The sequence below is a fragment of the Tursiops truncatus genome, chromosome 18, assembly GCF_011762595.2.
Source record: "Tursiops truncatus isolate mTurTru1 chromosome 18, mTurTru1.mat.Y, whole genome shotgun sequence".
In the NCBI taxonomy this organism is placed as follows: Eukaryota; Metazoa; Chordata; class Mammalia; order Artiodactyla; family Delphinidae; genus Tursiops; species Tursiops truncatus.
In genome coordinates this window covers 67,332,229-67,358,398 of record NC_047051.1, presented here as the reverse complement: position 1 = coordinate 67,358,398, position 26,170 = coordinate 67,332,229, and the positions used below count along the sequence as shown (strand labels likewise).

Below are 26,170 nucleotides of genomic sequence, written 5' to 3'. Positions count from 1 at the left end.
ATTTGAGCAATGATGAAACAATCTATGGATCATGTTAAACCTTCAAGATCAGTATTTCCCACCTTGAGCTGATCTGTATTCTATCATTTTACACCTCTGCTGGTTAAATATTTTTTTTTACTGTGGTAAAATACACGTAACATAAAATTTACCATTTTAACCATTGTTAAGCATACGATTCAGTGGCATTAAATACATCCCCACTGTTGTGTAACCATCACCACCATCCATCCACAGAACTTTTCATCAACCTGCCCATTCCCTCTCCACCCAGCCCCTGGAAACCACTATTCTATTGTATTTTCTGTCCCTATGAATTTGAATGCCCTGGGTGCCTCATGTAAGTGAGATCTTACGGTATTTGTCCTTTTGTGACTGGCTTACTTCACTTAGCATAATGTCCACAAGGTTCATCCATCTTGTAGCATATGTGAGATTCTCCTTCCTTTTTAAAGGTTGAATAATACTCCATTACATGTACGTACCACATTTTGTTTACCAATTCATCCACTGATGGATACGGATTATTTCCACCTTTTGACTATTGTGAATGATGCTGCTATGAAAAAATATCTCTTCAAAACCCTGCTTTCAATTCTTTTGGGTATATCCCAGAAGTGGAACAGCTGGATCATATGGTTTTTTGAGGGAAAACCATACTTCTTTCTATAGTGGCTGTATCACTTTACATTTCCACTCAAACATTATTTTAAAATATTTTCTGCTGCATTCAAGTGCAGTTACCACTAAAGGGGTGTTTTTGAACCAAAAAAAAAAAAAAAAATCATCTTTTACGTGCCCTTGCCCTTTAGAAACTGCCTCCACAAATTCTAATAAATTTTGCTAAATTCCCAATTGTTTATAAACATAAATAATAAGAAAACAAATCATTCTGAAATAATACATCAATAAATTGCTATTTAGGACGCCACACAGAAATGATATGGCCCTTTTGTTTGTTTGTTTTTCCTGGGGCTACCTCTACTGTGCCCATGGCAGCTCCAAGAGGAGGTTAGCACTGTGGAGCAAGGAAGTAGGGAAAGATGGGGGACAGGAGTTAGGGCGGGCCCTGTGTGCGGATGTAGGGCTCCTGTGTCCCTCTGGGATCTGAGTCTAGACGGCTCAGGCAGAGTCTGGCGAGTGCCTCAGTGGAAGCGGCACTTTCTGGCTGGCTTGAGGTTGACGTGTGTGGCCTTCATTTCCCCAGCCTCAGGGTCTCGCACATCTTTGAATCGCTCCACTTTGGTGCTCAATACCTGGTTGTTGATGTACTGGATCAGCTTCTTGGGAGCCTCCTTAGGAGCCATAGGCCGGTGAATCTTCTGATCCTCTGCGCTATCCACCATCATGTACTTCTGCAGGATGAAGGACCTCAGCTCATCCTTTTGGGGGCCTCTGAGGCGCCTGGGCAGGTCCTGGTTGGGGCCATCCCAGGCTGGAGGCCTCTCCTCCTTCCCCTCTACCAGCATCTGCACAGCTTCTTCCGAGTCCCCTCGAGCTCTGGCCAACACCCACTGGGCCTGCTCCACCGAACAGGTAAGGAACACCTCCAGAAGTACGTCCACCCCTGGCAGCAGCTCCTCCTCAGCGCCGGATGCCTCATCTTGGGTGTCCCTAGCAGCAGTCGGAGAAGACATCGTCTCTTCTTTGAACTGCTGCAGAGGCTCTGGGGAGATAGATACCTGACCTTGGACCTCAGAGTTCTGTGGTTGCAGGTTCTCTTTGTTCCTGGCACCACTCAACTGCCCTGAGAGCTTCTGCATCATTTCCCCTATTGTACCCCTTGGGATGTGGGCGAAGCCAGGCACATAGGCCTCCATCATCTCAGTGAAGGTCTCCATGTCGAAATTCTCCTCCGATGGGCCTGAGGGGCCCAGGTCCTCAAGGACCCCGAGCACATAGAAGATGATCTCATCCAAGCCGCTGAGGTCAGCCTCTGGGAGGTGCGTCTGAACAAAGGTAAGGACGGCTGCACTGACAACCCTCTCCGGCTCCGTGCTCTCTCTCCTTCTGCTCCGTCGGGCGCCGCCGGCAAGTCGTCCCACACGGTGCAGCTCTCATCCCACAGCCCCACCAATGAGCGATATGGCCCCTTAAAAGTTCTTTTAAAGCAATTTTGACTCTAAGAGCTGATAAAGGTTGAAAATAAAAATTTCTCACAGAAGATTATGCACAAATCTTGATTCTTAAAGGACTCCTCTAGTTGAGGCTGTATCTTCAATCCTCTGAGGGAGTTGGAGGAGTGTAACTGCACCCTGTCACTGCCTACTCTCTATGCTGGGAATAGAAATATTGGGAAAAATTGAGTTCTCTGTTGTAAGGCCCATGGTCTGACCTTGTATGACAATTCTGATGCTCATAGAAGAATCTGTGGGACTAGAATAAAGAACCCATTCATCGATCCTTTCCTATACACCCCCCAAGTGACAGTAAAATTCACCTACAAATTCCAGCCACGCTTACGACTATTGATAACTAGGTATTTACACCAGCATCTGTAATAATTGAGGCCTACGTATGTTCTCAGTTTGCTAAGTTCCCAACTGCCCAGAGAGATTCCTTCCCTATTTTGAAGAACTGTGTTTCAGTTACTATGGCAACAGGGCAAGGAGAAGTGGGGAGCTTTCCATGGGCACAAGAGCAAAAGAACAGCTATTTGTCCTCTCACTGGCAGAACAGGGCCATTCGTGAGATTAGCATGTGGTGCAAACACAAACAAGCATGCAGCCCGCTTCAGAAAAGCCAAGACATTTTCAGGGCAAACTCTCTCACAAAGCAATTATATCACACCTTAATCAAGTGCTCCATTTTGTAATGAAAGGAAGAGATACTCTTTTGTGTCCAAAGCAGACACACACAGGATAGCAGTTTGTGGTCCGCTGTGGATTCACTTCAAAGGAAGGAGTCAGGAGGGCACAGGATGGGGAAGACCCATGGGCTGTGGGCCGGCCTTTCGGCCATCGTGGTGCCATCGAGAAGGAGGGATGCTGGTGAGGGACTTCCCTCCTGGCCTACACTTGCCATGGAAACCCCAGGAAAAGAGGTGAGTGTCAAATAAGGGACAGATTTATCAGAAATAAAGAAAAAAGCAGAACCCTTATTTTTGCTCACTTTGGTAAAATTTGTGTAATGCTGTTTCAGTGCAGATCTCTTCCTCCTCAGGCCATCAGAATACCAAAGGGCAAAAACAAGTGACCCAGTAATGGAACTCTTTTTTTCATACAGAATGAGAAATCAAACAAACATCCATATCAAAAATTACTCATTATCCGAAGTGAAATAAGCCAGACACACAAGGACTAATACTGTACGATTCCACTTCTGTGAGGTACGTAGAGTAGTCAATTCGTAGAGACAGGAAGTATTACAGAATGGTGAGGGGGAAGGGGGAGGGGAATTACCGTTTAGTGGGTACAGAGTTTCAGTTCGGGAAGATGAAAAAGTTCTGGAAATGGATGGTGGTGATGATTGCACAACAGTGAGAATGTACTTAATGCCATTGAACAATAAGCTTTAAATAGTTAAAATAGTAGATTGTATGTTATGTATATTTTACCACAGTGAAAAAAAATTTAAAGTTAACAAATCTCTTTCCCTTGTTATATCCATGCTATTGTTTCATAAACACAAATGTACTGATGAAATTCAGTACGGATCATGCATTCAATAAATACCGAGTCCACCACGAGCTGGCCCTTAGGCCAAGGGTTGAGCAAACATGGACAAGAAGCCATGTGTCCAGCAGACCCTCGCTGGTCACTGAATCCACTTCTTTGGCCACAGAACTGTAGTTCTCCAGATAGGTGCATGGGTGGGGTAAGCCCCAAGAACAGGGAAAACCCTGTACAACTGGGTGACCATTAATGGGTCCCGAAGAAGAGAGCAAGTTTTCCATGAAAACAGAGATCCACGTTTATATCTCGAATGGATTAGTCCTCATAAATTAATGTGGCCACAGCACCACTCTGCCCCGTGGCACTTGGGTGCTCGGTAGCACTTCTAAGGGCAACGCTGCCATTTTTCAGAAAGGCAAATGAAGAGGAGTTTGATACAAGCCAGCCCAGCAGACGATAAGGAGGAAGACAAGGGCAGGGGTGAGGGTGTTTGAGAGGAGGTGAGGGAGAGGAAGAGAATGAGGAAAGAAAGGGAGGGAGGAGAAAGGATGGGTCCTGAAGGAAAGTAGGCGGATAAGAAAGTGGGCGGGAGGGAAGGAAGGCGGAGGTGAGGGCCAAGAGGGAGAGTGGGGGATGGGATGAGAGGAGAGGAGCTTTGTTTTGCTGCAAAGCTCCTTGATTCCGGTTGAAGAGGGGATGACAATAGAGCATGTGCCTGCTAGTGGGCATTCACCATAATCCCACTTCCTTGCTCTACTTTTGGTGAGAAGAGGAGGAGCAGAGGTTTTATCTGAATGGAAAACTGGAGGGATTTTATTCCCCCCGCCCCACCCCCGGAGTGACACTGAGGTCAAGAGGGAAACCTGCACTCCTTCACTGAACACGTTTAAGAACACAATGTGATTAGCATCTCTTCTGTTTCTGGGCTGCTTCAACCTGGGGCTCCTGGAAACACAAAGAAGTCTAAGGATGTTGTTTATCAATAGTTAACTGAGTTAATGTCACTGAGAACTGCAGGAATGATGCTCAGGACCCTCTACCCATAGTGATTTTTTTTTAAATTAATTAATTAATTTTTGGCTGCGTTGGTTCTTCGTTGCTGGGCATGGGCTTTCTCTAGTTGCGGCGAGCAGGGGCTACTCTTTGTTGCAGTGCGCGGGCTTCTCATTGCGGTGGCTTCTCTTGTTGCAGAGCACAGGCTCTCTAGGCGTGCTGGCTTCCATAGTTGTGGCACACGAGCTCAGCATTTGTGACTTGCGGGCTCTACAGTGCATGCTCACGAGTTGTGGCGCACGGGCTTAGTTGCTCCACAGCATGTGGGATTTTCCCGCACCAGGGCTCAAACCTATGTCCCCTGCGTTGCCAGGCGGATTCTTTATTTTATATTTCTTTATTTTATTTTTGGCTGTGTTGGGTCTTTGCCGCTGGGTGCAGGCTTTCTTTAGTTGTGCAAGCAGGGGCCACCCCTTGTTGCGATATGCTGGCTTCTCATTGTGGTGGCCTCTCTTGTTGCAGAGCACGGGCTCCAGGCGCGTGGGCTCAGTAGTTCTGGCTCACGGGCTCTAGAGTGCAGGCTCAGTAGTTGCGCACGGACTTAGCTGCTCTGCGGCATGTGGGATCTTCCCAGACCAGGGATCAAACCTGTGTCCCCGGCACTGGCAAGCAGTGTCTTAATCACTGTGCCACCAGGGAAGTCCCCATAGCAATTTGATAGATGCATTTCCCAGTGTTGGGAATGATGAGAGGACGCACCTGTCAAGTGCAGAACGTGGGAGCTTTTGGTAAATTGTAATTAAAACCTAAAGGACATGCCAGTCGACTTCTCTTAGCCTCTGTAGAGACGATTTGGGGTTTTGGATGGTGAAATTCTGAGTGCAAGGAACCAACAGCTTACTTGTTCCACTCCTGGCCATAACTGAGCACCCAGAGCAGAGCCTTATGTTTGGATTGTTCACTGCTGGCATTCCTGCCTAAGAAGATCTGATTCTAAAATGAGTTGCATAAAAGACAATATTTAGTAGTTAATGTATTAAAACAGCCAATGGAGAATATAGGAAATATTATCACCATAGGCCCACCAGAAAATTTCACACAAAAAAAGACCATTCACAAAAGTTCTCCATTTAGAGATTCCATTAGTACTCGGTTATCTTAGCTCAAAAAATAATAAATTTAAAGCTGAGATGGCCAATTCCTGGCTTGGGCAGAACTTTAGAGGTAATTGAGCAAATGTGAACTACAAAGATCAATTTCTCAACTTTTTTTTAAAGGTCACGAAAGAAGACTGTCAACCTGACAGATGTAACCATGGATTCTTTTACAGAATCCTTCAAAAGCTCAAAGGCTGCTAAATGTGTCAAATTATGCATCTCCCCCATGACCGGGCTCTTTGATATGAAAGTAATCATGGGAGAATTTTTTTTTCCTCCAGAAAAATGGATCTGCAATTTTGAGAAAACAGTTCTCTCCACATCTTAATTATTTTATTTTTTTGGTAGCTGTCATGAAAATCATCTAGGTTAACGGAATCTTTTTCTCCCTAGATTCTCTCAAAAATTCCTTTCAAGTGTCAATCGCAATGAAATGAGGCCAAAATGTTACACAGCTTAGAATTTTGATATTTTGTTAGCTATAGTCCTTTGATTACCCTGATATGTAGATTTGGGGAAATTTTAATACTGATCTCTCTCTAGTGCTGAATAAGTTTTAGAAAAAACACAGTCTAATTGCCAGACCCATACCACACACACGAAAGCTGTGAATACAAGCTGTGATCACGAATCACGTGTATGTGGCTTTGACTGTGTGGGACCCACAATAAGATTAAGATTGTTTTTTTCCTTCTTAATTATTCAGAGCTAAGTGTGATGAAAATTAAAACTAAACATATGGATGTGATCATGAAGGCTTTCTCTAACACAGTTTTTTTTTAAAGTATGTTTAATGTGCTACAGGCACTAACTCCTTTAAATATTTAAGGCAAGACTTCCTAGAACTTCTAATTTTAGGGGAGCTTAAGATTTTTTTCTTATTCAATGCCACACTTAGCAATGCACCAGCCAAAGTGCAAAACAGCCTCTTTTTCCTTTATATTTAGTTCTAAAAGAACCACTCTTACTGAATATGTATTGTTACTTAGTTTTCTGTGGAATGAACTGGTCAGACTCAGAGAGTAACACTTTTATTGTAAATACACAGGGAATAAAATGAAAAATTAAGAGGGGAATCCTTTCCACAAGCTGTATGTCCATGACAATCTACGTTATGGTTTATTTTTGACTTGATTCAGGGTTTTCTATGATAATGGAAAGAGAGATGGAATAGGTTATCCAGAGAACACGATAACCAGACAATTTTTTGCATGTGTCTTTGTAATGTATTAACTAATTTTAAAAGCTAATTTAATCTTATTTCTATCTGGAGTAACACCGATATTTGTCTTCCTTTGGTATGTGCAACTGATATGCTAAGAAATAGGTGGCTCAGAAGTCTGTTGGGTGAAAAGGACAGACCACTTGAGACTGAAAAGTTGCTGTAGGTTATCATGGTACCATATGGACAATCTCCAAATGGTCCTTCCTCTGACGCTGGTTTCAGAAATGCAAACAGGGGACAGAGGAACTCTGAGCTACAAGTTAGGAGGCCTGAAACATCCATCCGTAGATAGTCTGACGTTGGATTTCAGCTTCTGCCTGCCTGGCACATTTCCCTGGCACCCTGGTTCCATGCTTCCGTCTCACAGGTCCTTTCTTTCCATTCCCATTTGCGCAAATTTGCGCAAATTCCCATTTGCGCCTCCCAAATCTCTCACTGACTTCACATTTAGCTGAGCTCACATTTCTTTGCTAACCCCGAACTCCTAGATGCACTTCCAGGGGGAATTCAACGGCCATCCATCACTCTAAATTGGTCCTTACCCTGGCAGTCACTTCTGTCTTCCTCCTGGTTCTGCTCTCTTAGCTAAGGTTAGGCTGGAGGGCTTAGCAGAATGCTGACTGTCCATATTGGCCAACCAGCTCCCAGTTAGTTTATGTTTGACTAAGTTACCCTTGCCAGGTCTCTGTGACTATAGTACAAGTGCTGAATACAAGAGCATCTATTTTGGTTCAAAAACCAAATAACAGAGCAAACTTTGTAGTAGTTCTCCATGGCATCCAGCATTTTAAAGAAAACAGAGCAAAGGAGCAAAACCTAAGAACTCAGTTTATCTCATTCCCAGCAAGATCAGTAGACTGCAATAACAGCCCAAAGGCGGGAAAAAACCATAGGATATTAAATTACAAAATACCAACATTTACATAGTAATTCCCACTAATTAAGAAAGAAAGATATAAGTTGTTTGTTATAAACATCACCAGGTCTTGAGCAAACACCAAGAGCTCACCACAGAGCCAAACCAAGCATTTGTCTAATCAGAGCCACCTTCCAGAGCATTTTATTGGTACAGCTGCAGAGCGCACATTTTATCACACATGCTAATAATCCCAGTTATGGTGCCTAGATTTTAATCATTTGTTCTGGGCTTGTTTCTCAAACAATTAGCACTAATGAATGGTCAGAATACCTCAGATCATATATGTCTAATTGCAGTCAAGAGCGGTTCTGGTCTGCATGTACATTTCAATTTACCTCTGGGGATAATGTTTGTTAATTGTATTTCTTTATATGCAAGCTAAGAAAAAGGCAGCTCAGGCAAAAAGGGACTAAGTGTTCTCCTCTTTCCCTTTGTTCCCACAAGAAGCTAAAGTCACTTCAAGAGGCACTTAATCCCATCATCCGTGGTTACAATTGCCTTGCAGCATCAATCAAAAAGAATCTGAAGTAAAATGATGCAGCTATATTGTGTAATTAAAAGCAATTCAGGTAGTTATTGCTTGGGGCCCTTTATGGGTCCAAATACTTAAAATGGCCCTGCAGGGATCCTAAACACTGTAGTGTTTTAAATTTGGTCAGTAATAATATCTGGAGGAAAGGAAAGAATATGCAAAAAAAAAAAAAAAAAAAAAAAAACAAAAAACCCCAGAAGACCTCAAACAACAAAAAAAAAGCCCACTAGCCTCTCCTAGTGCGAATTGTTAAGCAAAAGACCAGGGAGAGCAAAAGCCTGAAGTGAAAAAACCCATGACTCACAACTACAAAGTGAAATAAACGTAGAAAAAAAGGAAGGAGAAAAAGAAAACAATTGATGTTTTCCAAATTCAACAGTCCCTGTCCCAATCCAACTTTCGCACTTAAGAAAAAACAGTGTCAAAATGTTGGCTGGGTCTCTTCAACCTGAAATGAAACAGCCTTGTACAACCTATATTATAAAAAATAGAGGCTGTGTGAAAATCCAAACTTATTAAGAAAATAAATTTATGGTATGTTTAATGCTACAGTTACTTATAAAGGCAAGATGTGAAAAGTACTTTTTAAAAGTTTGGCACAGATTTTTTTTAAGTGATTTACTTAAATCATTTTTAAAAATTAAATGCTTTGGCTTTTAAGGCTTCATATATGGCTTTTTAAGCCAACAAGAGTCTAGCACAGTATATTCTGTTGTGTGCTTTTAACAAAGAGCCATCATTGACAGGAGGCTGGGAAAATGCATAATTCTCTGGTTTTGATTCTTGGCTAAAATATTTTTAAGTAAAAACACAACTCCTCAACAGACTAGATGTTAAAATAACAATGAGTGTTTAAGTTTTATCATCAATTCCCCTTTTATAATAAAAATGGGAGAGAAGGCTTCCTGTTGATTTACGAAAGGATTTCAGGGAAAAATGCTAAGCGTGTGCCAGAGTGAGCTATTGGATATTAAGGAACTTTTTATGAAAGACACCAGTTTACTGCCAGGATAAGGTGCATTCTAGAAGCAGATGACTAGAGAAAATACTCCATATCACTACAATACAGCACTTTGCAGCAGCCTCTATAAATACTTTCTAAAATACTGCTTAGTGGCAAATGTTAATTGTGGCCTGGAAAGTATTATGTGTGAGCATGTGAGGGTCATAAGATCTAACGTTCAAATCACAAAATGACTGTCAGGTGAGATAGCCAACAACAGTTCACTTAAACACAGAATTGACCTCATTTTCCACACAAATATTCTAGTAATTTGAGTGCAAAAGCCTACAGCTGAAAAATGCAAAAGTACTCCCTCAAAGTTTAACCTTGGGCTTCCCTGGTGGCGCAGTGGTTGAGAGTCCGCCTGCCGATGCAGGGGACAGGGGTTCGAGCCCCGGTCCAGGAAGATCCCAGATGCTCGCAGAGCGACTGGCCCGTGAGCCATGGCCGCTGAGCCTGCGCGTCCAGAGCCTGTGCTCCGCAACGGGAGAGGCCACAACAGTGAGAGGCCTGCGTACCGCAAAAAAAAAAAAAATCTGCTTACCGTGCTTCTTCCATTATATTGATCATGGTGTTAGGGATACTATATATGCTCAAGCAGTTTTGTGTTGTAAGTACTTCCTATAAACTTAAACCTCTTTATTATTATTCAGTGTCCAGTCTTCAAGCACCCGTTCAACATCATTACCCTCAATGGGTGGGGAGTGGGGTCTGACATCCCCCCACTGCAGTATTCTTATCACCCTTACCTTCTAGCTGCCCTTGTGAGGGGTCACACTCCGTGGGACTAAGAAGAGCAAGTGGGTGACAGAAGCGCCCTGGGATTACTTGAGCTTGATTCCCTGTCTCTCCACCACCACCACCAAAGTGCCCAGATAATTTACTTCATAATCAGTACCGGTGCTTCTTTGCCACGACTGTGCTGCCCTACCTGAAGGCCAGGCACCAAGCTGAAAAAAACCCTCTATTTTTGGATCCACCAAAGTATCTGTTCATGTCCTACAGTTTTTATTTCACTAGCCTTTGGATTTAGATAGGCAGGTACTTATTCTTAGGGAAAGGAAGTGTAAACTTTTAACAAGGGACATTTTAGGAATACCCCAAACTGCACTAAGTAAGAAGGAGAAAAACAGATCAATGATAATGAATTGCAGGCAAAAGTCTGTACTGCGATCTGTCTCCTGTAACAGTTCCCAGACAGGTGCTTATCAATATCATATTTCTTTCCTCCCACGCCCCAAGTCTCCTCACTGCTCCTCTGTCCCTGATGCTCCCCTGGAATTCCCTGTGGATGGTGCCCACCACAAACTGCCAGGAGCAGCCCTACAACCGGCCCCTTCAATTCTTGCCATTGATCCAGCTGTGTGCATGCTGGCTAAATGCTGCCAGGTCAAGCTGGAGAACAGGACTTGAAAATTCAGTGCTAATTACTCTGATTACAGTCTGTGTCTCAAGCAGCCAGAGCCTCTGGGAAGTTGTCTACATGTGACCTGTCTCTGAATCCAAAATCTCAGTTTGAGAGATGTAGAATCTATACCTGACGACTTTGCAGCTCGTTAAGTTATAATATGGGCATCAAGTCATTCATGATACCTTCTCCCGAAGCATATGACTAAGGCAAGCCCAGAACGTGGAATGTACAAGACAGATGCAGAGAGGAAAGGATCAAACAGAACCCACGTAGTCACAAAAATTGCAAACACCAGCCCTGCAACATGATGCTCAGATGCCGATTTTCTTGAGATGACTTGAGACCCTTTGAACTCAATGAAGGAGTGAGTAGGGGCTTAAGGGAACATGCTCACAGGCATCCTCGGTCCGCAAAGAGCCAGAGCCAGCTTGTCGTGAGAACCCTGAACTTCTCAGGATCCATGCCAGTTGTGTATTTACCACTGAGCTCCCAAAGGCAGATGTACTAGAGTCAGAGAAAGTGATTTCATGAATATATTTATATCACATAAAGAATCCAAAAAACGTTGATGGGAGAGAATGCTAAGATAGCAGTTTACTTTCCTGGGCTCACCAGCGTTTCTTTACATAAATTTGAATCATTTGGAAATAGGCTGGGGAGCAAGGCAGCTAGTTTTGCTCTGGAGTACATGGTTCGTTTTCCTTTCTTCACAGACTATGTGCAGATATGCTTGTCCCTGACCAAGTTTATATAAATAGAGTTCTTCCCAGGGCATGAAAAGTAGAACAGAATTAATTGCTCTGAATCATCATGCAGAATTCTGAAGGGATTTCTATTCTCACAGTGACATCACAATGCTAGGTTTCCAGATGCTGCCAAAGAGTTGAGTGTGATTTCGCCTCTAACCCATCACGGGGGCCCTTCTGCAGCTGGCAGGCACCACACAGGCTTTCTGATATGTGCCCAAAGCAAGGATTCTGAGGAAGAGAGGCTTTTCAGGGGACACTTTGGCCCTAAGTGGAGTCCCAAGACAGTAGGCAAAACCTGAACTGTCATTTTGAGCCTGGCCTGAATTGGCCAACACATGTCAAACACCACAGGGCCTTTATGAAAATACGACTTCAAATATTTTTCTTTCCTCCCCTCATTTCCTTCTTTCAAGTACTTAGTTCAAAAGGTGCGTCTGTTATGTGTGCTTATTTGAAAACGAAACCGCTTTTAACGGGCTCAGTTGTTTTACAACAAGAACCCTGAAAATAGAAGATAAAAATTTCAGTATGAACCCATTCTACAGAATACCATTATTTGATGACTTATTTAAATTATTTGCTGATTACTCAATCTAAACACAATTTTAAAAATAGAAGGGGCTTCCCTGGTGGCGCAGTGGTTGAGAATCTGCCTGCTAATGCAGGGGACAGGGGTTCGAGCCCTGGTCTGGGAAGATCCCACATGCGGCGGAGCAACTAGGCCCGTGAGCCACAACTACTGAGCCTGCGCGTCTGGAGACTGTGCTCTGCAACGAGAGGCCGCGACAGTGAGAAGCCTGTGCAGCGCGATGAAGAGTGGCCCCCGCTTGCCACAACTAGAGAAAGCCCTCACACAGAAACAAAGACCCAACACAGCCAAAAATAAATTAAAAAAAAAAAAAAGTAACAAATGTTCAAGTACAATTGGTGTCTTAAAAAAAAATAGAAGTGATGGTATGTTTCAAAATTTTGGTAACTTTAAATGGTGATTTTTCTCTTTTTAAGAATTAAATGAAATCACAATGTTAGCTTACCAAAGCAAACAATTCCTGTATTTAAAAAAATGTACTGAGCTCCATGTCAGGCGCTCCTGCCACTCAAAGTGAACAATCCTGTAAGTCAAAACTTTTGGATACCTTTTCATTTTTTTGTTCTTTCTGCGTACAACAAGAGAGCCAGCAAATCTCCTTAGTCTGTTTCTGAATCTGGGTCTATGGGTCTGAATCTCTGGGTCTGTTTAGTTGGCAATAAGAACTTGGCCCTTTGCTTAATTTCCAAAATATACAACAGCTCATACAGCTCAGTATCAAAAAAAACCAAGCAACCCAACTGAAAAGTGGACAGAAGACCTAAATAGACATTTCTCCAAAGAAGAAATATAGATGGCCAACAGGCACATGAAAAGATGCTCAACATCCCTAATTATTAGAGAAATGCAAATCAAAACTACAATGAGGTATCACCTCACACAGGTCAGAATGGCCATCATCAAAAAGTCTACAGATAATAAATGCTGGAGAGGGTATGGAGAAAGGGAACCCTCCTACACTGTTGGTGGGAATGTAAATTGGTGCAACCACTATGGAAAACAGCATGGAGATTCCTTAAAAAACTAAAAATAGAGTTACCATATGATCCAACAATCTCACTCCTGGGTATATATCTGGAGAAAACTCTAATTCAAAAAGATACACGCACCCCAATTTTCATTGCCGCACTATTTAGAATAGCCAAGACATGGAAGCAACCTAAATGTCCATCAACAGATGAACGGATAAAGAAGATGTGGTACATATATACAATGGAATATTAGCCATAAAAAAGAACGACATAATGCCACTTGCAGCAACATCGATGGACCTAGAGATTACCATGCTAAGTAAAGTAAGTCAGAGACAAATATCATATGATATCACTTATATGTGGAATCTAAAAAAAAAATGATACAAATGAACTTACTGACAAAACAGAAACTGACTCACGGACACAGAAAACAAATTTATGATTACCAAAGGGGAAGGCAGGAGGGGAGGGATAAATGAGGAGTATGGGATTAATAGAAACACACCACTATACATAAAATAAACAACAAGGATTTATTGTATAGCACATGGAACTATATTCAGTATCTTATAATAAACTAAAATGGAAAAGAATCTGAAAAAGAATACACACACACACACACACAACTGAATCAGTTTGCAGTACAACAGAAACTAACACTACACTGTAAGTCAACTATACTTCAATAACAAATAAAAAAAACTCGGCCCTTTGGCTGTGGACACTAATACAAGTTGATTAGCATCCAGCAAGGCCTGGAGTGGGGCCACACTCATGGGTGTGGACCACCTTGCTTACCATCTTCCTTCCTGGTTAATTGTAGGGACCATCCAAGTCATCATCACTGGGTTTCTCAATGGCCAAGAAATCCTTACATTTGTTCCTTTTCTCAGACAAATTCTTCTAACAACCATCTGCCCTACACCATACCACAGGCATAATCTGTCCCCTGCAAGCTGAAAAATAGCTTACTCTACAAGCCCACTAAATAGAAAATGCACCAAAAATAGGCTGTGATCAATACAAATAAGTACAAGGAAGACTGCTCCAGAAATAATTTCAATTTTATACAATTGATTTGTTCTTTCAAGGAGCCCTTAATTTACTCAATCCCTGATTGAGTTGTTACATGAATCAGGAAGGATTAACTATGAAGATAAAGGCAGATATTTCAATCAGGGAATACCCGCGATGGTTTAATTAAAGAATTTTTGCATTTCACTTACAGAACATTGCTGCTTAAGTATGGCATGGCATTTATTTAAAATGTCCCAGAGGCAATTAAGCCCTTGATTAACAATAAAATTTTCTTCCTTAACTTCATTCTCAATTACCATGAAGCTCATTTCTCATTGCCTGGAACTTCCAGCACGTGGTACTCATGGCTTTAACTTGCATGTGATTCCACATAAGACACCTAAAAAGGTTAGAAGGAATTGAGGTACACAGGAACTAGCCTCTTCTAAAAGGTGGAAGTCTTACTTGTTTTGCAGTTTGCTCACTCATCTCCTTCAGCTTGCAGCCTAGCCACATCCATGTATATGTGACGACTCCGCTCCAAGTTATGGGAGGAACAAGGGCATGTGGTGACCAGGACACAATTCCTAACTCTGAGAGTTCAGCTCTTCTTGAACTCAGAGCAGACCTGGATCTGGTGACACCTTAAGCGTGTCACTTAACCTCTCAGTCTCAGATTCAGATTCTGAGTTGGATGTAATAATAGGATTGTTGTGAGAAGTCTAATGAAATGATGCACGTGACACACCTGATAAAGTGCCTTGCACACAGGAAGTCCAATCAATAATAGCTCCTACTATTAAGGATAGGACACCCCTCTTCCTCTTCCCTGACCTCTGTGAGCTAGTCAAGTGGGTCTGGAACAGAGGCTCGCCTAGGATTCACACACCCACATAGACAGATGGTGGGAGGCACTCTGTCACACCCGGGAAACACACCTACCAAGGGGGCTGGGGAGCCCGCTTCCATGCTAAGGGTTGGCACCACAGAAAATAAAGAAGTCAGATTTATGTCTCCTCTCTGATGCCCCCTAAGTCTTCACAACTTAATAGCTGGATAAGTGATCTACACATTTCGACTTATCTGTGAATTTGTCATCAGCTCTACAAGAGTGTTTCATGATTATCTGTGTACATTAATCTACGTCTGAAGAGAAGAATCAAAAGGGTTTTGCCATTCATTTTATTTTAACGTTAGACAAATTTTTATTCAGTATTTCACTGATTCAACAAATAGATATTGGACATGTAAGCCAGGCAGGGATATCCAAATGGGGAGGAGAGAATCAGCCTTGGGGGAAGTCGAGGTCTAGCTGGGGAGACTGGGGTCTCTAAGGCAAGAGGGCAAATTCTAACTCTAGTTGGAAAACAGTGGGAGGGGCGATTCTGAGAAGGCTTCTCAGAGGTGGTGACAACAGATGGGGCCTTGGAAGGAGGAGGACAAACTCCAGAGGCAAAAAGTGCATTGTGGATGCAGTATAATGAGAAAGATTTGAGACCATCTCCTCAAGTATCACCAGTGATTTTCTTTCTTTGCAAATGCCATGCCTACCTCTAATTCTTATCTGTTGCCCTCCTGCATATGGGGGATTTCCAGGTATAAACACCAGCTATTTGAAATACCAAGACAATGTCCTTTTTCCAATGCTGTATTCTGTCACAGATGGTGACCAAAACAGTGACACTCAATATCCTAAAATTTTCTGACCTAAAAGAAACTGCCAGACTTCCCTCATGGTGCAGTGGTTAAGAATCCACCTGCCAATGCAGGGGACACGGGTTCGATCCCTGGTCCGGGAAGATCCCACATGCCGCGGAGCAACTAAGCCCATGTGCCACAACTACTGAGCCTGCACTCTAGAGCCTGTGAGCCACAACTACTGAGCCCGTGTGCCACAACTACTGAAGCCCACACGCCTAGAGCCTGTGCTCCGCAACAAGAGAAGCCACTGCAATGAGAAGCCCGTGCACCGCAACGAAGAGTAGCCCCCGCTCGCCGCAACTAGAGAAAGCCTGAGCGCCGCAACGAAGACCCAACGCAGCCAAAAATAAATAAATTTAAAAAATAAATTTATATGAAAAAACTCCCTTTTTTACTCTTCAGTAACATTTATTTATGCTTTTAAAATCATCTTTGAAATATATAGGACTTAAGTAATAATTCTTCTTAAGTAGATAGGGTGTTCCTTTAAAATCAGAATCATGTTGAAAGGAGATAAAACCAGATTATATTTTGCATTATCTGAAGCTTGTGAGAGCATTATTTAGGGACTTCCAGTATACAAGGGACAGTATGTCTGTCCACAGATACAAAATGTTAAAATGAAAGGCACCAGGACTCATACACACTAAGGCAAACAAACTTAAGTTCTCAATGGTAGTCTTTGTTCTTTTTTTTGCTTTTTAACATCTATTGAGTCCTTTACTTGCATTATTTCACTTAATCCTTCCCAAAATCCTACAAAATAAGTACTATTATTGCCATCTATTTTACATCGGGCAACACAGGTTTATTTTATTCTATGACCTTAAATTTTCAAACAGGCAGCTGCTGATACTATTATGCCACATTTCACAACTGATACCAACCAGTTTTTTCAGGGCACTGCACAAGCCAAAGAATATGAACTCCATCCATACTGGCTTCATGCTTAAAAAAGAAAATTGAAATAGAGATTTAGGCAAATAATGACAGTAAAGATGCCTTTTTTTCTCTTCGAAATTTTCTTTATGTGACAGTTTAGAACAGGACTCAGCAAACTTTACCTGAAAGGGCCAGATAGTAAATTATTTCAGACTTGTGAGCTGAGAGACAAAGTCAAGGATATTATACAGGGACTTGTGTAACAAGAGGGAACACAAATTTCCACATACTTGGTAATGACAAAATTCAAAATTAAATTGCATACAATTTTTTTGTAATACAGTTCTACTCACGAGAAGAATAGCACTTGCTTAATTGGGGATAGCATCTTGCTTTTGGGGATAGCATCTTGCTTAATTGGAGTTCAAAGGTAATGTTCCCTATTCTCAATTCATTCATCTGGAAAAACCATTCTTAGTTCGAGAGCTGCACAAAAATAGGTGGCAGGCAGAATTTGGCCCTGGGATCCTGGTTTAGAATATTTCTCTAAGGCTTGAGCCACAGACAACTTCATTTACCCTGGAGACCCAGAGTTTCACAGGCACAGGGCCCAAGTCACAGAGAAGTACCCATCTTTGAATTACAGGCCAGTGTACTGGTCCTGATTATTATTCAGAGACATCAACAAGTAGAAAGCTTCCAGGGCTCCTGGCTCCCTTCCCATGTGATTCTCATTTTTTTATATCACTTGTTAACTTGGGAGGTTTGAAGTCGCTGCCACACCTACTAGTTTGTGCTGAACTAAAGAAAAGTCAGTTTGGTGTAAATCACGAAAAGCAACTGTATATTCTCCTCTATTTGTGGCATTTAAAAAAAAAAATCTCAGTTTCTCTTATTCCCCTTATCCTGACACCAATAAATTTCTTTTTTGGCAAAGTTTTAACAGATCAGTTTTGTGTTCCTAAGTATATCCAGCATTTCACCCTCCTTTTAAATACAAAACCCAGAAACTTAGTCTTCTGTGGGCTCCCTGCTCTTTGTGCGACCACAGGGTAGGGGTAGGGGAGGAGAGGGGAAAAGGGTGAGGAAGGAAGATACTGGCTCACAAAAGTCCAGAAAGTATTTGACTAAAAAAATAGAGAGCAGGGTGGAAGAAATGAATCAGAAATCCCACAAACAGAGGAGGTTATTATTTTCTTTTAAAAGATTAAGGATTGCAGGTTTTCATGCTTACTCAGATGGAACAAGAAAACATTTCAACCTCTTTGCCTCATTCAGTTTGGGTATGAACAAAATAAAGGCCAGGCACATTCAAAACATCCATTATAATTTTCTTCTTCCCTTTAAGATGATGAGACAACTGGTGAGAGATATGGGATTACACTCCACACAGTAAACGATCATGGGAAAGAAAAGTGGGAAGCAAACCCAAAACTCAAAGGGATCCGGAACTGGTACAGCTCTTCCCTGCCTTTCACAGTGACAGACATTCTAGGTAAAGCTTCCTTGCCATTGTGAGTTAAATTCCAGTTCTAGCATCAAGCCGGACACTCTGATTCCAGCTGTTCAGAACAAACAGGGAAGTGCACATAGCTGTTTTATACAAGTGTCCAAAGGAGCATGAGCCGTTTCTTTTGAGGAGAGGAACCATATTTTCCAAATTAGTCCAACTTGTGGTTGACAGGCTGAGTGCCCGTTTATCTCCAGCTATAAGGAACACGTGCTCCTGATGACTAATCATGCCTTCCAGGAAGCAGTTCACCACCACCGTGCTGTACACTGGGAGTGCACAAGATAAAACGCAAGGGAAATAGACAAATGAGGAGAGGGAGGAAGTGAAGGCAGTAATTTTGACAAAAAAGTGGAATGGGTTTCAAGGGTTCAAATTACAACAGGGTCCTTCAACTCAGCTTGAGCAGCCCTCCTTGTCTACACAGATAAGGCTGTTGATTTGCCTGTTAGCACCAACTCCCCAGTGATTAAAATTTCTTCAAGATCTCCTCTTCTTTAACCATCCCTACTGCACAGTACATCACTGGGGCTCCAAGATCTTAAAAAATTAATCTAAATAACTGGTCACAATGAGAAGGAAGAACAGGAGGTAATATTTGAGAGGGGGAAACAGACAGAGAACGGACTTTAAGAATCATGATTTTAGGGAGTCGTGATTGTAGGAAGCACTCTTTTTGCTGACCCTGGCACTATACCTTGTACATAATGCATGCTAATTAAACATATAAATGAGTAAAAAAAGAATGCAAAGGCCAAAAATCTTAAACTAGCTTTATATAAATATCTGTTCCTTAATCATGTAGTAGTGATAATTATCTGTAAAGAATTTTAGAAATTAGAAGAGCAAGTAGAATCACACTGCTTACTTACCAACCAGTATACTGCGTTAATCATGAAAATGAAAACAGTGATACAGTCAGGAAATTGCCAAGGAAGTCGATGTATTAATATTTTTAAATATCTTTGAGTGAAGTATAAAGTTGTCCTGTAGAAACTGAAGGTGGGGTGCAGGTAAAGGATGCCTCTTTTACTACACACTGTGTTTTTATATTTTAGCTCTATTTTTAAGCTCTCAAGATATTTATAGCACTTATTTAATGGCTATGTTCTCAGAGATCAAGAAAGGGGGTACAGGTTTTATTTAAAACTTACTTAAAATAGCAAAATTACAAAACAGTGATTCATTATCATAATCCTCCTGTGGACATAGATTAAAATACACAGGAAACCGATTTCTCTCTGAAAAGTGAAGAAAGAAAAGACCTCTTTGAGACGCTGCTATATAATGCCCAAATCCTGAAAACAATTTGGTCTGAAAGATGTAGGCGTCTTTACACAATATACCGCATCCAGAAAACAGGAAAAAGAAAGAAAAAAGAAAACGAATATATACTACCAACAAAAGCAAAGCCTCCGCAGAATATACTGCAAAAGTCCAAAGCTTCTGATACTATTCATGCAAGTAAGTATACCTATACTTCCTGTGTTTGAAAATGTGTCAACCCCTTAGCCTCCAATGCAGAAGTGACAGTTTTACTAAAGAATTGAATACAGATTCCTGAAATGCTAAAGCAATGTGAAACCATTTTGTTGTGAAGTGTGTTATTCCGTTTCCTTCTTAGCTAGAAAACAAAGAAGTCGGAAGTGACAGCACAGGCCTTTTGAATATCAGAACACTCCTAGGTTTCCCCCTCGCCATCATGCAGTATGGCCACTGTCCATGTTTTTCCACACTCTATACATTAAATGTGTCCATTAGAACTCTCCTGCTAACCTTCCCCCACCCCGCAACCTGTACCTTCTCCCACTTCTGAAACCAGTACATGGCCTTCTCCATCACCCACAACATTGCAAATTGCAATATATCTGTTCTTATAGTGGAATCATCAGTGGTTTGATGCTTTGAGGCATTCTTTCTTTTTTAAAAGCAAGCTAAAAAAAAAAACACAAAAAAAAAACAAGCTAGAGAGCCATTTATTCTGCTGTTAGGCTTTTTATTTAAGTAAAGAAATTAAAGTCACCTTCAGCTTAGAAGCAAGGTTTGCTAGCCCTATTTTGACCATACCAATCCTTATAACTTTTCCGCCCATGTTTACATTTCTTTATAGAGTGCAACCTGCCTATATTGACAAAGTACAGAGTATAAAACCCTCAGTGCCCCTCCCTGAAGCCCTACTAATGAAGCTCTGTCTAGGGCTCCTGGGGCCTCCTCTCACAGACTGGGGCTGGGGCGCCTCCCTCCCAGCCACGGTTTCCATGGTCCTCGCCACTGTGGTGTCCGCACCAGGCGTCCCGCGGAATCATCTTGGGTTGCTTTGCTGCCCTCTCCAAGGCCTCTGGGGCCCTTGTCCGGCCAGGCCCCCTGTACACCACTGCTCAGAGATGGCCCTGGGCCTGAGTCTCACTGTGTCTCCACCTGGAGATGGACCCACCTTGCCCCTCCTCTTGGGCCTAGCTTGGCCTGTCCTGCGGAAAGACGAAGGGCAAGTACTTGAGGTGGCAGTCCCAGTTCTCACTAGCAAAGAGGTCAGCGAGGCAGCCAAATGCTTTCTGCCCAGACTTGGCCAGTGCTGGGGCTGCCCCCACTAAGGCCCATTTTCTGTGCCTCCTGCCTGCCACTGGGCCTGCCATGCCGTCCCTGCACTTGTAGGCTGTGGTGGTGATCATTTCTACCACATCTGCTAGTCAAATTTTAAAAGGCAAACTCAGATGTCGAATGAAGTCCGTTAACATGGGAATGTAAGGCCTCAGCCGCCCAACTGAGAGGCTGGTTTCCTGAGCATCTGCAGGTGCACCTTGAGATCCAAAGCTACAGTGACAAGTCCTTGGCAAGATGGGGCCCTAAAGCACCTGTTACCCTCCAGCCAGTGGTCGGTCTCGTAACGGCACTAACAATAGTAACACAGCACTGACTGGGGGTGGGGAGTCGGGACAGTCACACCCTTGAAACACTTAAGTACAAGTTGAAAGTGGCCCAGGATGTGGTGCTCCTCTTTCTCTCTTCCTAAACTTTATCCACACAAGAAAATCTCATTTTGCTAATCGACAGAGAAAGAAAAAGAAAGAGAATCTTTCAATCTTTCAATCTCTTCAATACCTCGCCAATGGGCCAATGGCCACCTGTACTGCCTCTGGTCCCCACTGGAGAAGGGAAGGAGTGATGAAGTACCTTCTGGTCCCTCCTTCCCCTCTTCCCATTTATGTACATTTCCAAAGCCCATCAAACTCTGAAGATATTCAGCCCCCAAAAGACCTAGGTGTCCAAAAGTACACACCTTACCAGCTGAAACTATGCCTCAGAGACACAGATGGCAAGCACCACCAACCACCACTTCCCGTGTCCTTTCCTTATGCCTAATTGATACTCAAGCAGATGACTGATAAAGGAGTCCAATCTAAAAGGTTGTAGAAGACAGGTTTAGGAACTGACTGGTAAGTAGAGGCCCTTTCGGCTAAGATCCCATATATACTATCTCCACAGAAACGGCTGAGTACATTTCCTAGTCACCGACAGTGTATAAGGCACACTGCACCACACAGGCACATCCTCTCCCACTTAGGGCTCACACGCTGGAAAGACAAGAGACATCAGGCAGAAGCATTCTTTTCAGCGCTACCTGTTTTGAGCTTATGATGAGAGAGAACTTTTAATGCAGACCTTCATCCTAATCTACAGGAAGAGGACAATTGGATGGTCCTTGACATTATGCTTTCTCAAGCTCTAAAACAGCAAGGCCCCGTAGAACTTCCAGAACATAATTATGCAGAAAGTTTTCAGCGATACAAAGCAGAAGCAACAGCTGTCTTGGACATTTCAAAAAACTGCTGTTTTAAATCAAGTATTAAAAAGACCCAAATTATACTGAATGGGTTTTCAGGAAACACAGTAAAAGTTTTGGTTTCACCAAACACAGTAAAAGCGGTATAATGGGATCTGTAAGATTACTTCTAACATTCTCTGTAAATAAAGACCAAAAGGTATCATTTTCTGTGAGATCTATTATAAGGTAAAAGGACAATTTTCTTCAGCTAGCAGTTTGTATAGTCGGCCGTGGGAGAGAAAACTAGGGATTTTTAAAGCCCAGATCTGTTACTTGCCTGTTTCAAAGGAAATGGCCTACTCTTGCTACTTTCTGGATCCTAGATCTGACCTGAGGGTGGTTTGGCAGAGGCTGAAATGTGCTTCCGTTCATCCTTTTTTCACTTGGTATCAGAAGACAAGGTGCCCAGACGACCACAATCCTCCGATTTTATTAGAGACCTTCCACCCTGCCTCCCCGCTGAGACGTTTATCTGAAAAAGAACCTTCAGCCCAGGCAGAAACGTGGCAGCAGGCTTGATTTTGTTGAGGAGATTAAGGCTGTGGCCTCTTTCTTCTCAGCAATCACCATGTTGATTTTGTGAAAAAAGTAACATTTGGAAGATTTCCACTGTAGGGAAATATTTAAAATATCTGCAATTAAGCTTCAAATAAACAAATGAGGCAGGTATTCCCTGGATCTAAAAAATCTTTGAGGTATTTTTCACAAGAATGAGGTTCTAAGTATACATCCTTGCTCTCTTTTTGGTGGCACAGAGAGGTAACGATCAGATAATTTCCCGGCCCCTGAGTGTGCATGATGGGAATGAGAATGTAAATGCTGAGGCCCTGGGGATACCTGTTTCTTAGGAATAAGGGAGTGGGATTCCCAGAGGATTCCACGTGGGACAAGCCAGGTGCTGGCTGCTTTACCACATTCAGAGAACTTAATTCACACACCGAGCCCTGAGCTCTTGCCTTTCAGGCAAGGAAAAGTAAGTGACAGCTTGTGTCCTTTCCATGACACCATTCTGCCTCCCTGGCTCTCTCTAGTTTCAAATCTTGAAAAATCTATCAATCACGCAACTCCAGTTAGCATTCCAAGAACTACTCAGGTCAGGCCTGAGTGATCTATTCATAGACAGGCTTCACCCTCACAAAGAGTTAAAGCTGATTATCAAAACTAGGATACTTAGGGGTTTCCAATATTTATAATAATCACTGTAAATATAAATAAAAAAACAATTACATTGACAATTATAATAATGGTGATACAACACTATGAGCCTGGCATACAGTAGCAGTTTAATAAATAATATTTGATGAATGAACAGGTATGTCTTTGGGTTCTTAATCTGGAACAGTACCGAAAAAGAATCAACGAGAAGTCTAACATCTTATTCATTTCAAAATAATTTTTAAAACTCTTGTGATTGGCTATTAAACCGTTAGCAGGAAAGCAGTAATTATCATGAAACATACTCTAAAATTAGTTCTGAAATCTTGCCTTAGCTTGTTTACATAAACATGTCTCACATATAAATTCATTAAAATAAACCCAACTACCCCTCTATCAAATGAAAAAACAAAGAACAAAAAACCCAGTGCTTCAACTGGAAAAGAAGCAATTCTATGTACCCATACCCAAAACTATCTTCTTAAGTCACTTAAGGACTGTTAACCTACTGCCTTCACGCGCATGTGCAGCGGCTGAATTCTGTCCTGCTAAGGACAGAAAGCAGCAGCCCTAAGAACCAACCCAACGTATCTAGTGAGTAAACCACAAAGGAGAGGGGATTTACACAATCACAACAATGTTCCCCTGGGAGCCGTTCCAGTCCATCAGAACCCAAATCTAACTTTTCAGTGGCACCTAAATGCATGGATGCCTAACAGACTTTGCATTTGCAATAAAGTAAATTGTATACCTTTCCAAAATTAGCTTATAAAATACAATAACTATGTGATTAAGTTTTTAACTAAGTGCTTTAAATGCATCCTAACCTGTTTCTAGATGGCAACAGCCACTGGGTTTCTACAGCACAGGACTCAAACGTTCCCTCGTATCCCTGATGGCCTCTCAACAAAGTTGGTAAATAAAAGAAAGCAAATGACAAGAGAATCCAGTTTCCTACCTGACCTGACCAGCCCAGGGCTAATCTTCAACTCTCCCACAGCAGCCTCAGTGAAAGCACATACTGGTGGCCCTCACTTGTCCCTTTCTTGCTTTTGTTTCCTTTGAGAGCCATGCCTGAAACTTCCCCAAGCTGTGGTTTTCTGAGAAAGCGGCAGATCCAGTACCTTTAAAAAAGTTCACCATGGTAAATCACCATCATACTTACTGTTAGTTCTTTCCTTCTCTTACATCAAGATTTCTTTCTGCCACCAACCTGAGAGCAGGCTCTTCCCTGAGCCAAGATCTCAGATACCGGTCATGCTTCAAGACCGACCCTGCTCATCAAAGATTAGAGAGCAGTCTGCAGCATTCACTTCTCTTCACCATAGCCAAGTAGGCCCGATAAATGCTAATACTCAGCATGATGCGTCAAGAACTTTAAGCCTCAGCAATGGCTAAGCAGAAAGTATCACAAATTTACTGAAATTATCTGTGGCACAAAAGAAAAGAGAAGGAATTAATCAAAGTCTCTCTCTTAATGCAATGCTTGACTGAACTACTCCAATCCCTTTTCAAACAGGATACTGGTGGCAAGTGACCCTAATGGCAGGCCCTAGTGAGATACACAAGGAACACTTGTTCTATTTTTTTCTTTTATGACCTCATTAAGAAGGATTTTGAAGATTGTTCCTGAATATGAGAACAAAGTTTCTTAAGACACCTCTAGCTTTTTATGTCTTTAGCCTTTTACTGCTGACAGGGCCTTTGGGTCTGTGTTTATAACTAGGTACAGTTACGCTCACACTCATCTCCCCCCACCAAAACAAGAATCAAGCGAGGTGATCTGGATGAAAAGAGTTAGAGCTGCACACCTCTAGATGCAGAGATGTGCTAGTTTCTTACACTGGAAAGTTCTGCCAAGACCAACTTGGGATCCACTCTTTTTTCATCTCCTCCGAGTTGTAGCTGCCATTAATTAGCTCTGGCGGCTGTTTTGAGGCTCTTACCAAGGGAGGGTGCAGGCTGCCAAATCTGCTAGTGTGAAAATAGTCCACCGCCAGCAACATTTTCCTGAGTGTTTGCTGACTCCACGCTTCACTTTAATATGGAAGATTATATTTTACGATCAGAAACAAACAAACAGATTTACAACCAAAGACTTGAAAGGAGGCGAACAGGGAAAAAGCCAGCCAAGGGCTGAGCCTAAATGTAGTATTTTTATTGACTTCTTGGAAACCAAATAACCTGGCATATTAGTGTGTGCATTTTGCAACAGACATTCAGCCCCATTGTACTACTTAGAAGAGAATAAAAAGAAACCCTACTGCTTGAAACCCAGCGGAACATCCCCACAACAGGGCACAACTGTTCCCTCATGCATGAATGGGAAGGAGATGAAAGAAAAGATGGACTTCTGAGGTACAGAAAAAAACAAAGACAACAAAAGTGCTGATCATGAGGGAATGACACAACTCGTTGCAGCAAAAGGGATGAGAGAAAGGAACTCAGACAATGGTGGGACAGCTAAGTGACACGTAGGAGAATTGAAAAATCTACAGAAGTGTCATTTCTCTCCACCCGTGATGAAAAACAATTAAATGTTGGTACATCTGTCATAAAAAAGATCACTGAAACCTGTTACCATCATTATGTACGGTAAACTCAATTGCCCAAACTGTAACTCTCCAATTAAACATTGCCACCTCTGTTTCTCACCCTTGCTAAAATGAAAAGTTTTAACTTCTATGATGTTTTACAACATCTGAATATGTTGAAACAAATTATAAAGGCTGAGGGGTACTGAGAATGTGTATGTACTCATGTATGTGTACATAGAGGTTTAAAACACTCTAGGTAAAAGATGGGCTTTAGAAAATTGGTATATTAACTCAGCTTTTGTTTATAAAATATCTTCCTCTTGACTCACACTATAATTATAGAGATATTTGCTCTAAATTTTGGATTGGTTTTCATCTA

General features: G+C 42.1%; 2 protein-coding genes across 14 annotated transcripts in view; both read right to left on the bottom strand.

The window, feature by feature from the left end:
- Window positions 1–26,170, bottom strand: part of CLYBL (citramalyl-CoA lyase) — a 276,123-nt gene that overhangs the window by 149,029 nt on the left and 100,924 nt on the right. The window lies entirely within an intron of this gene.
- On the bottom strand, window positions 1,146–25,260 carry LOC101323128 (CUE domain-containing protein 2). Its single transcript, XM_019920824.2, has 3 exons — window positions 25,122–25,260; window positions 18,438–18,545; window positions 1,146–2,056 (listed from the first exon to the last, which is right to left on the bottom strand). The coding sequence occupies exons 1-3, from the start codon at window positions 25,258–25,260 to the stop codon at window positions 1,146–1,148; spliced, it is 1,158 nt and encodes a 385-aa protein (XP_019776383.1).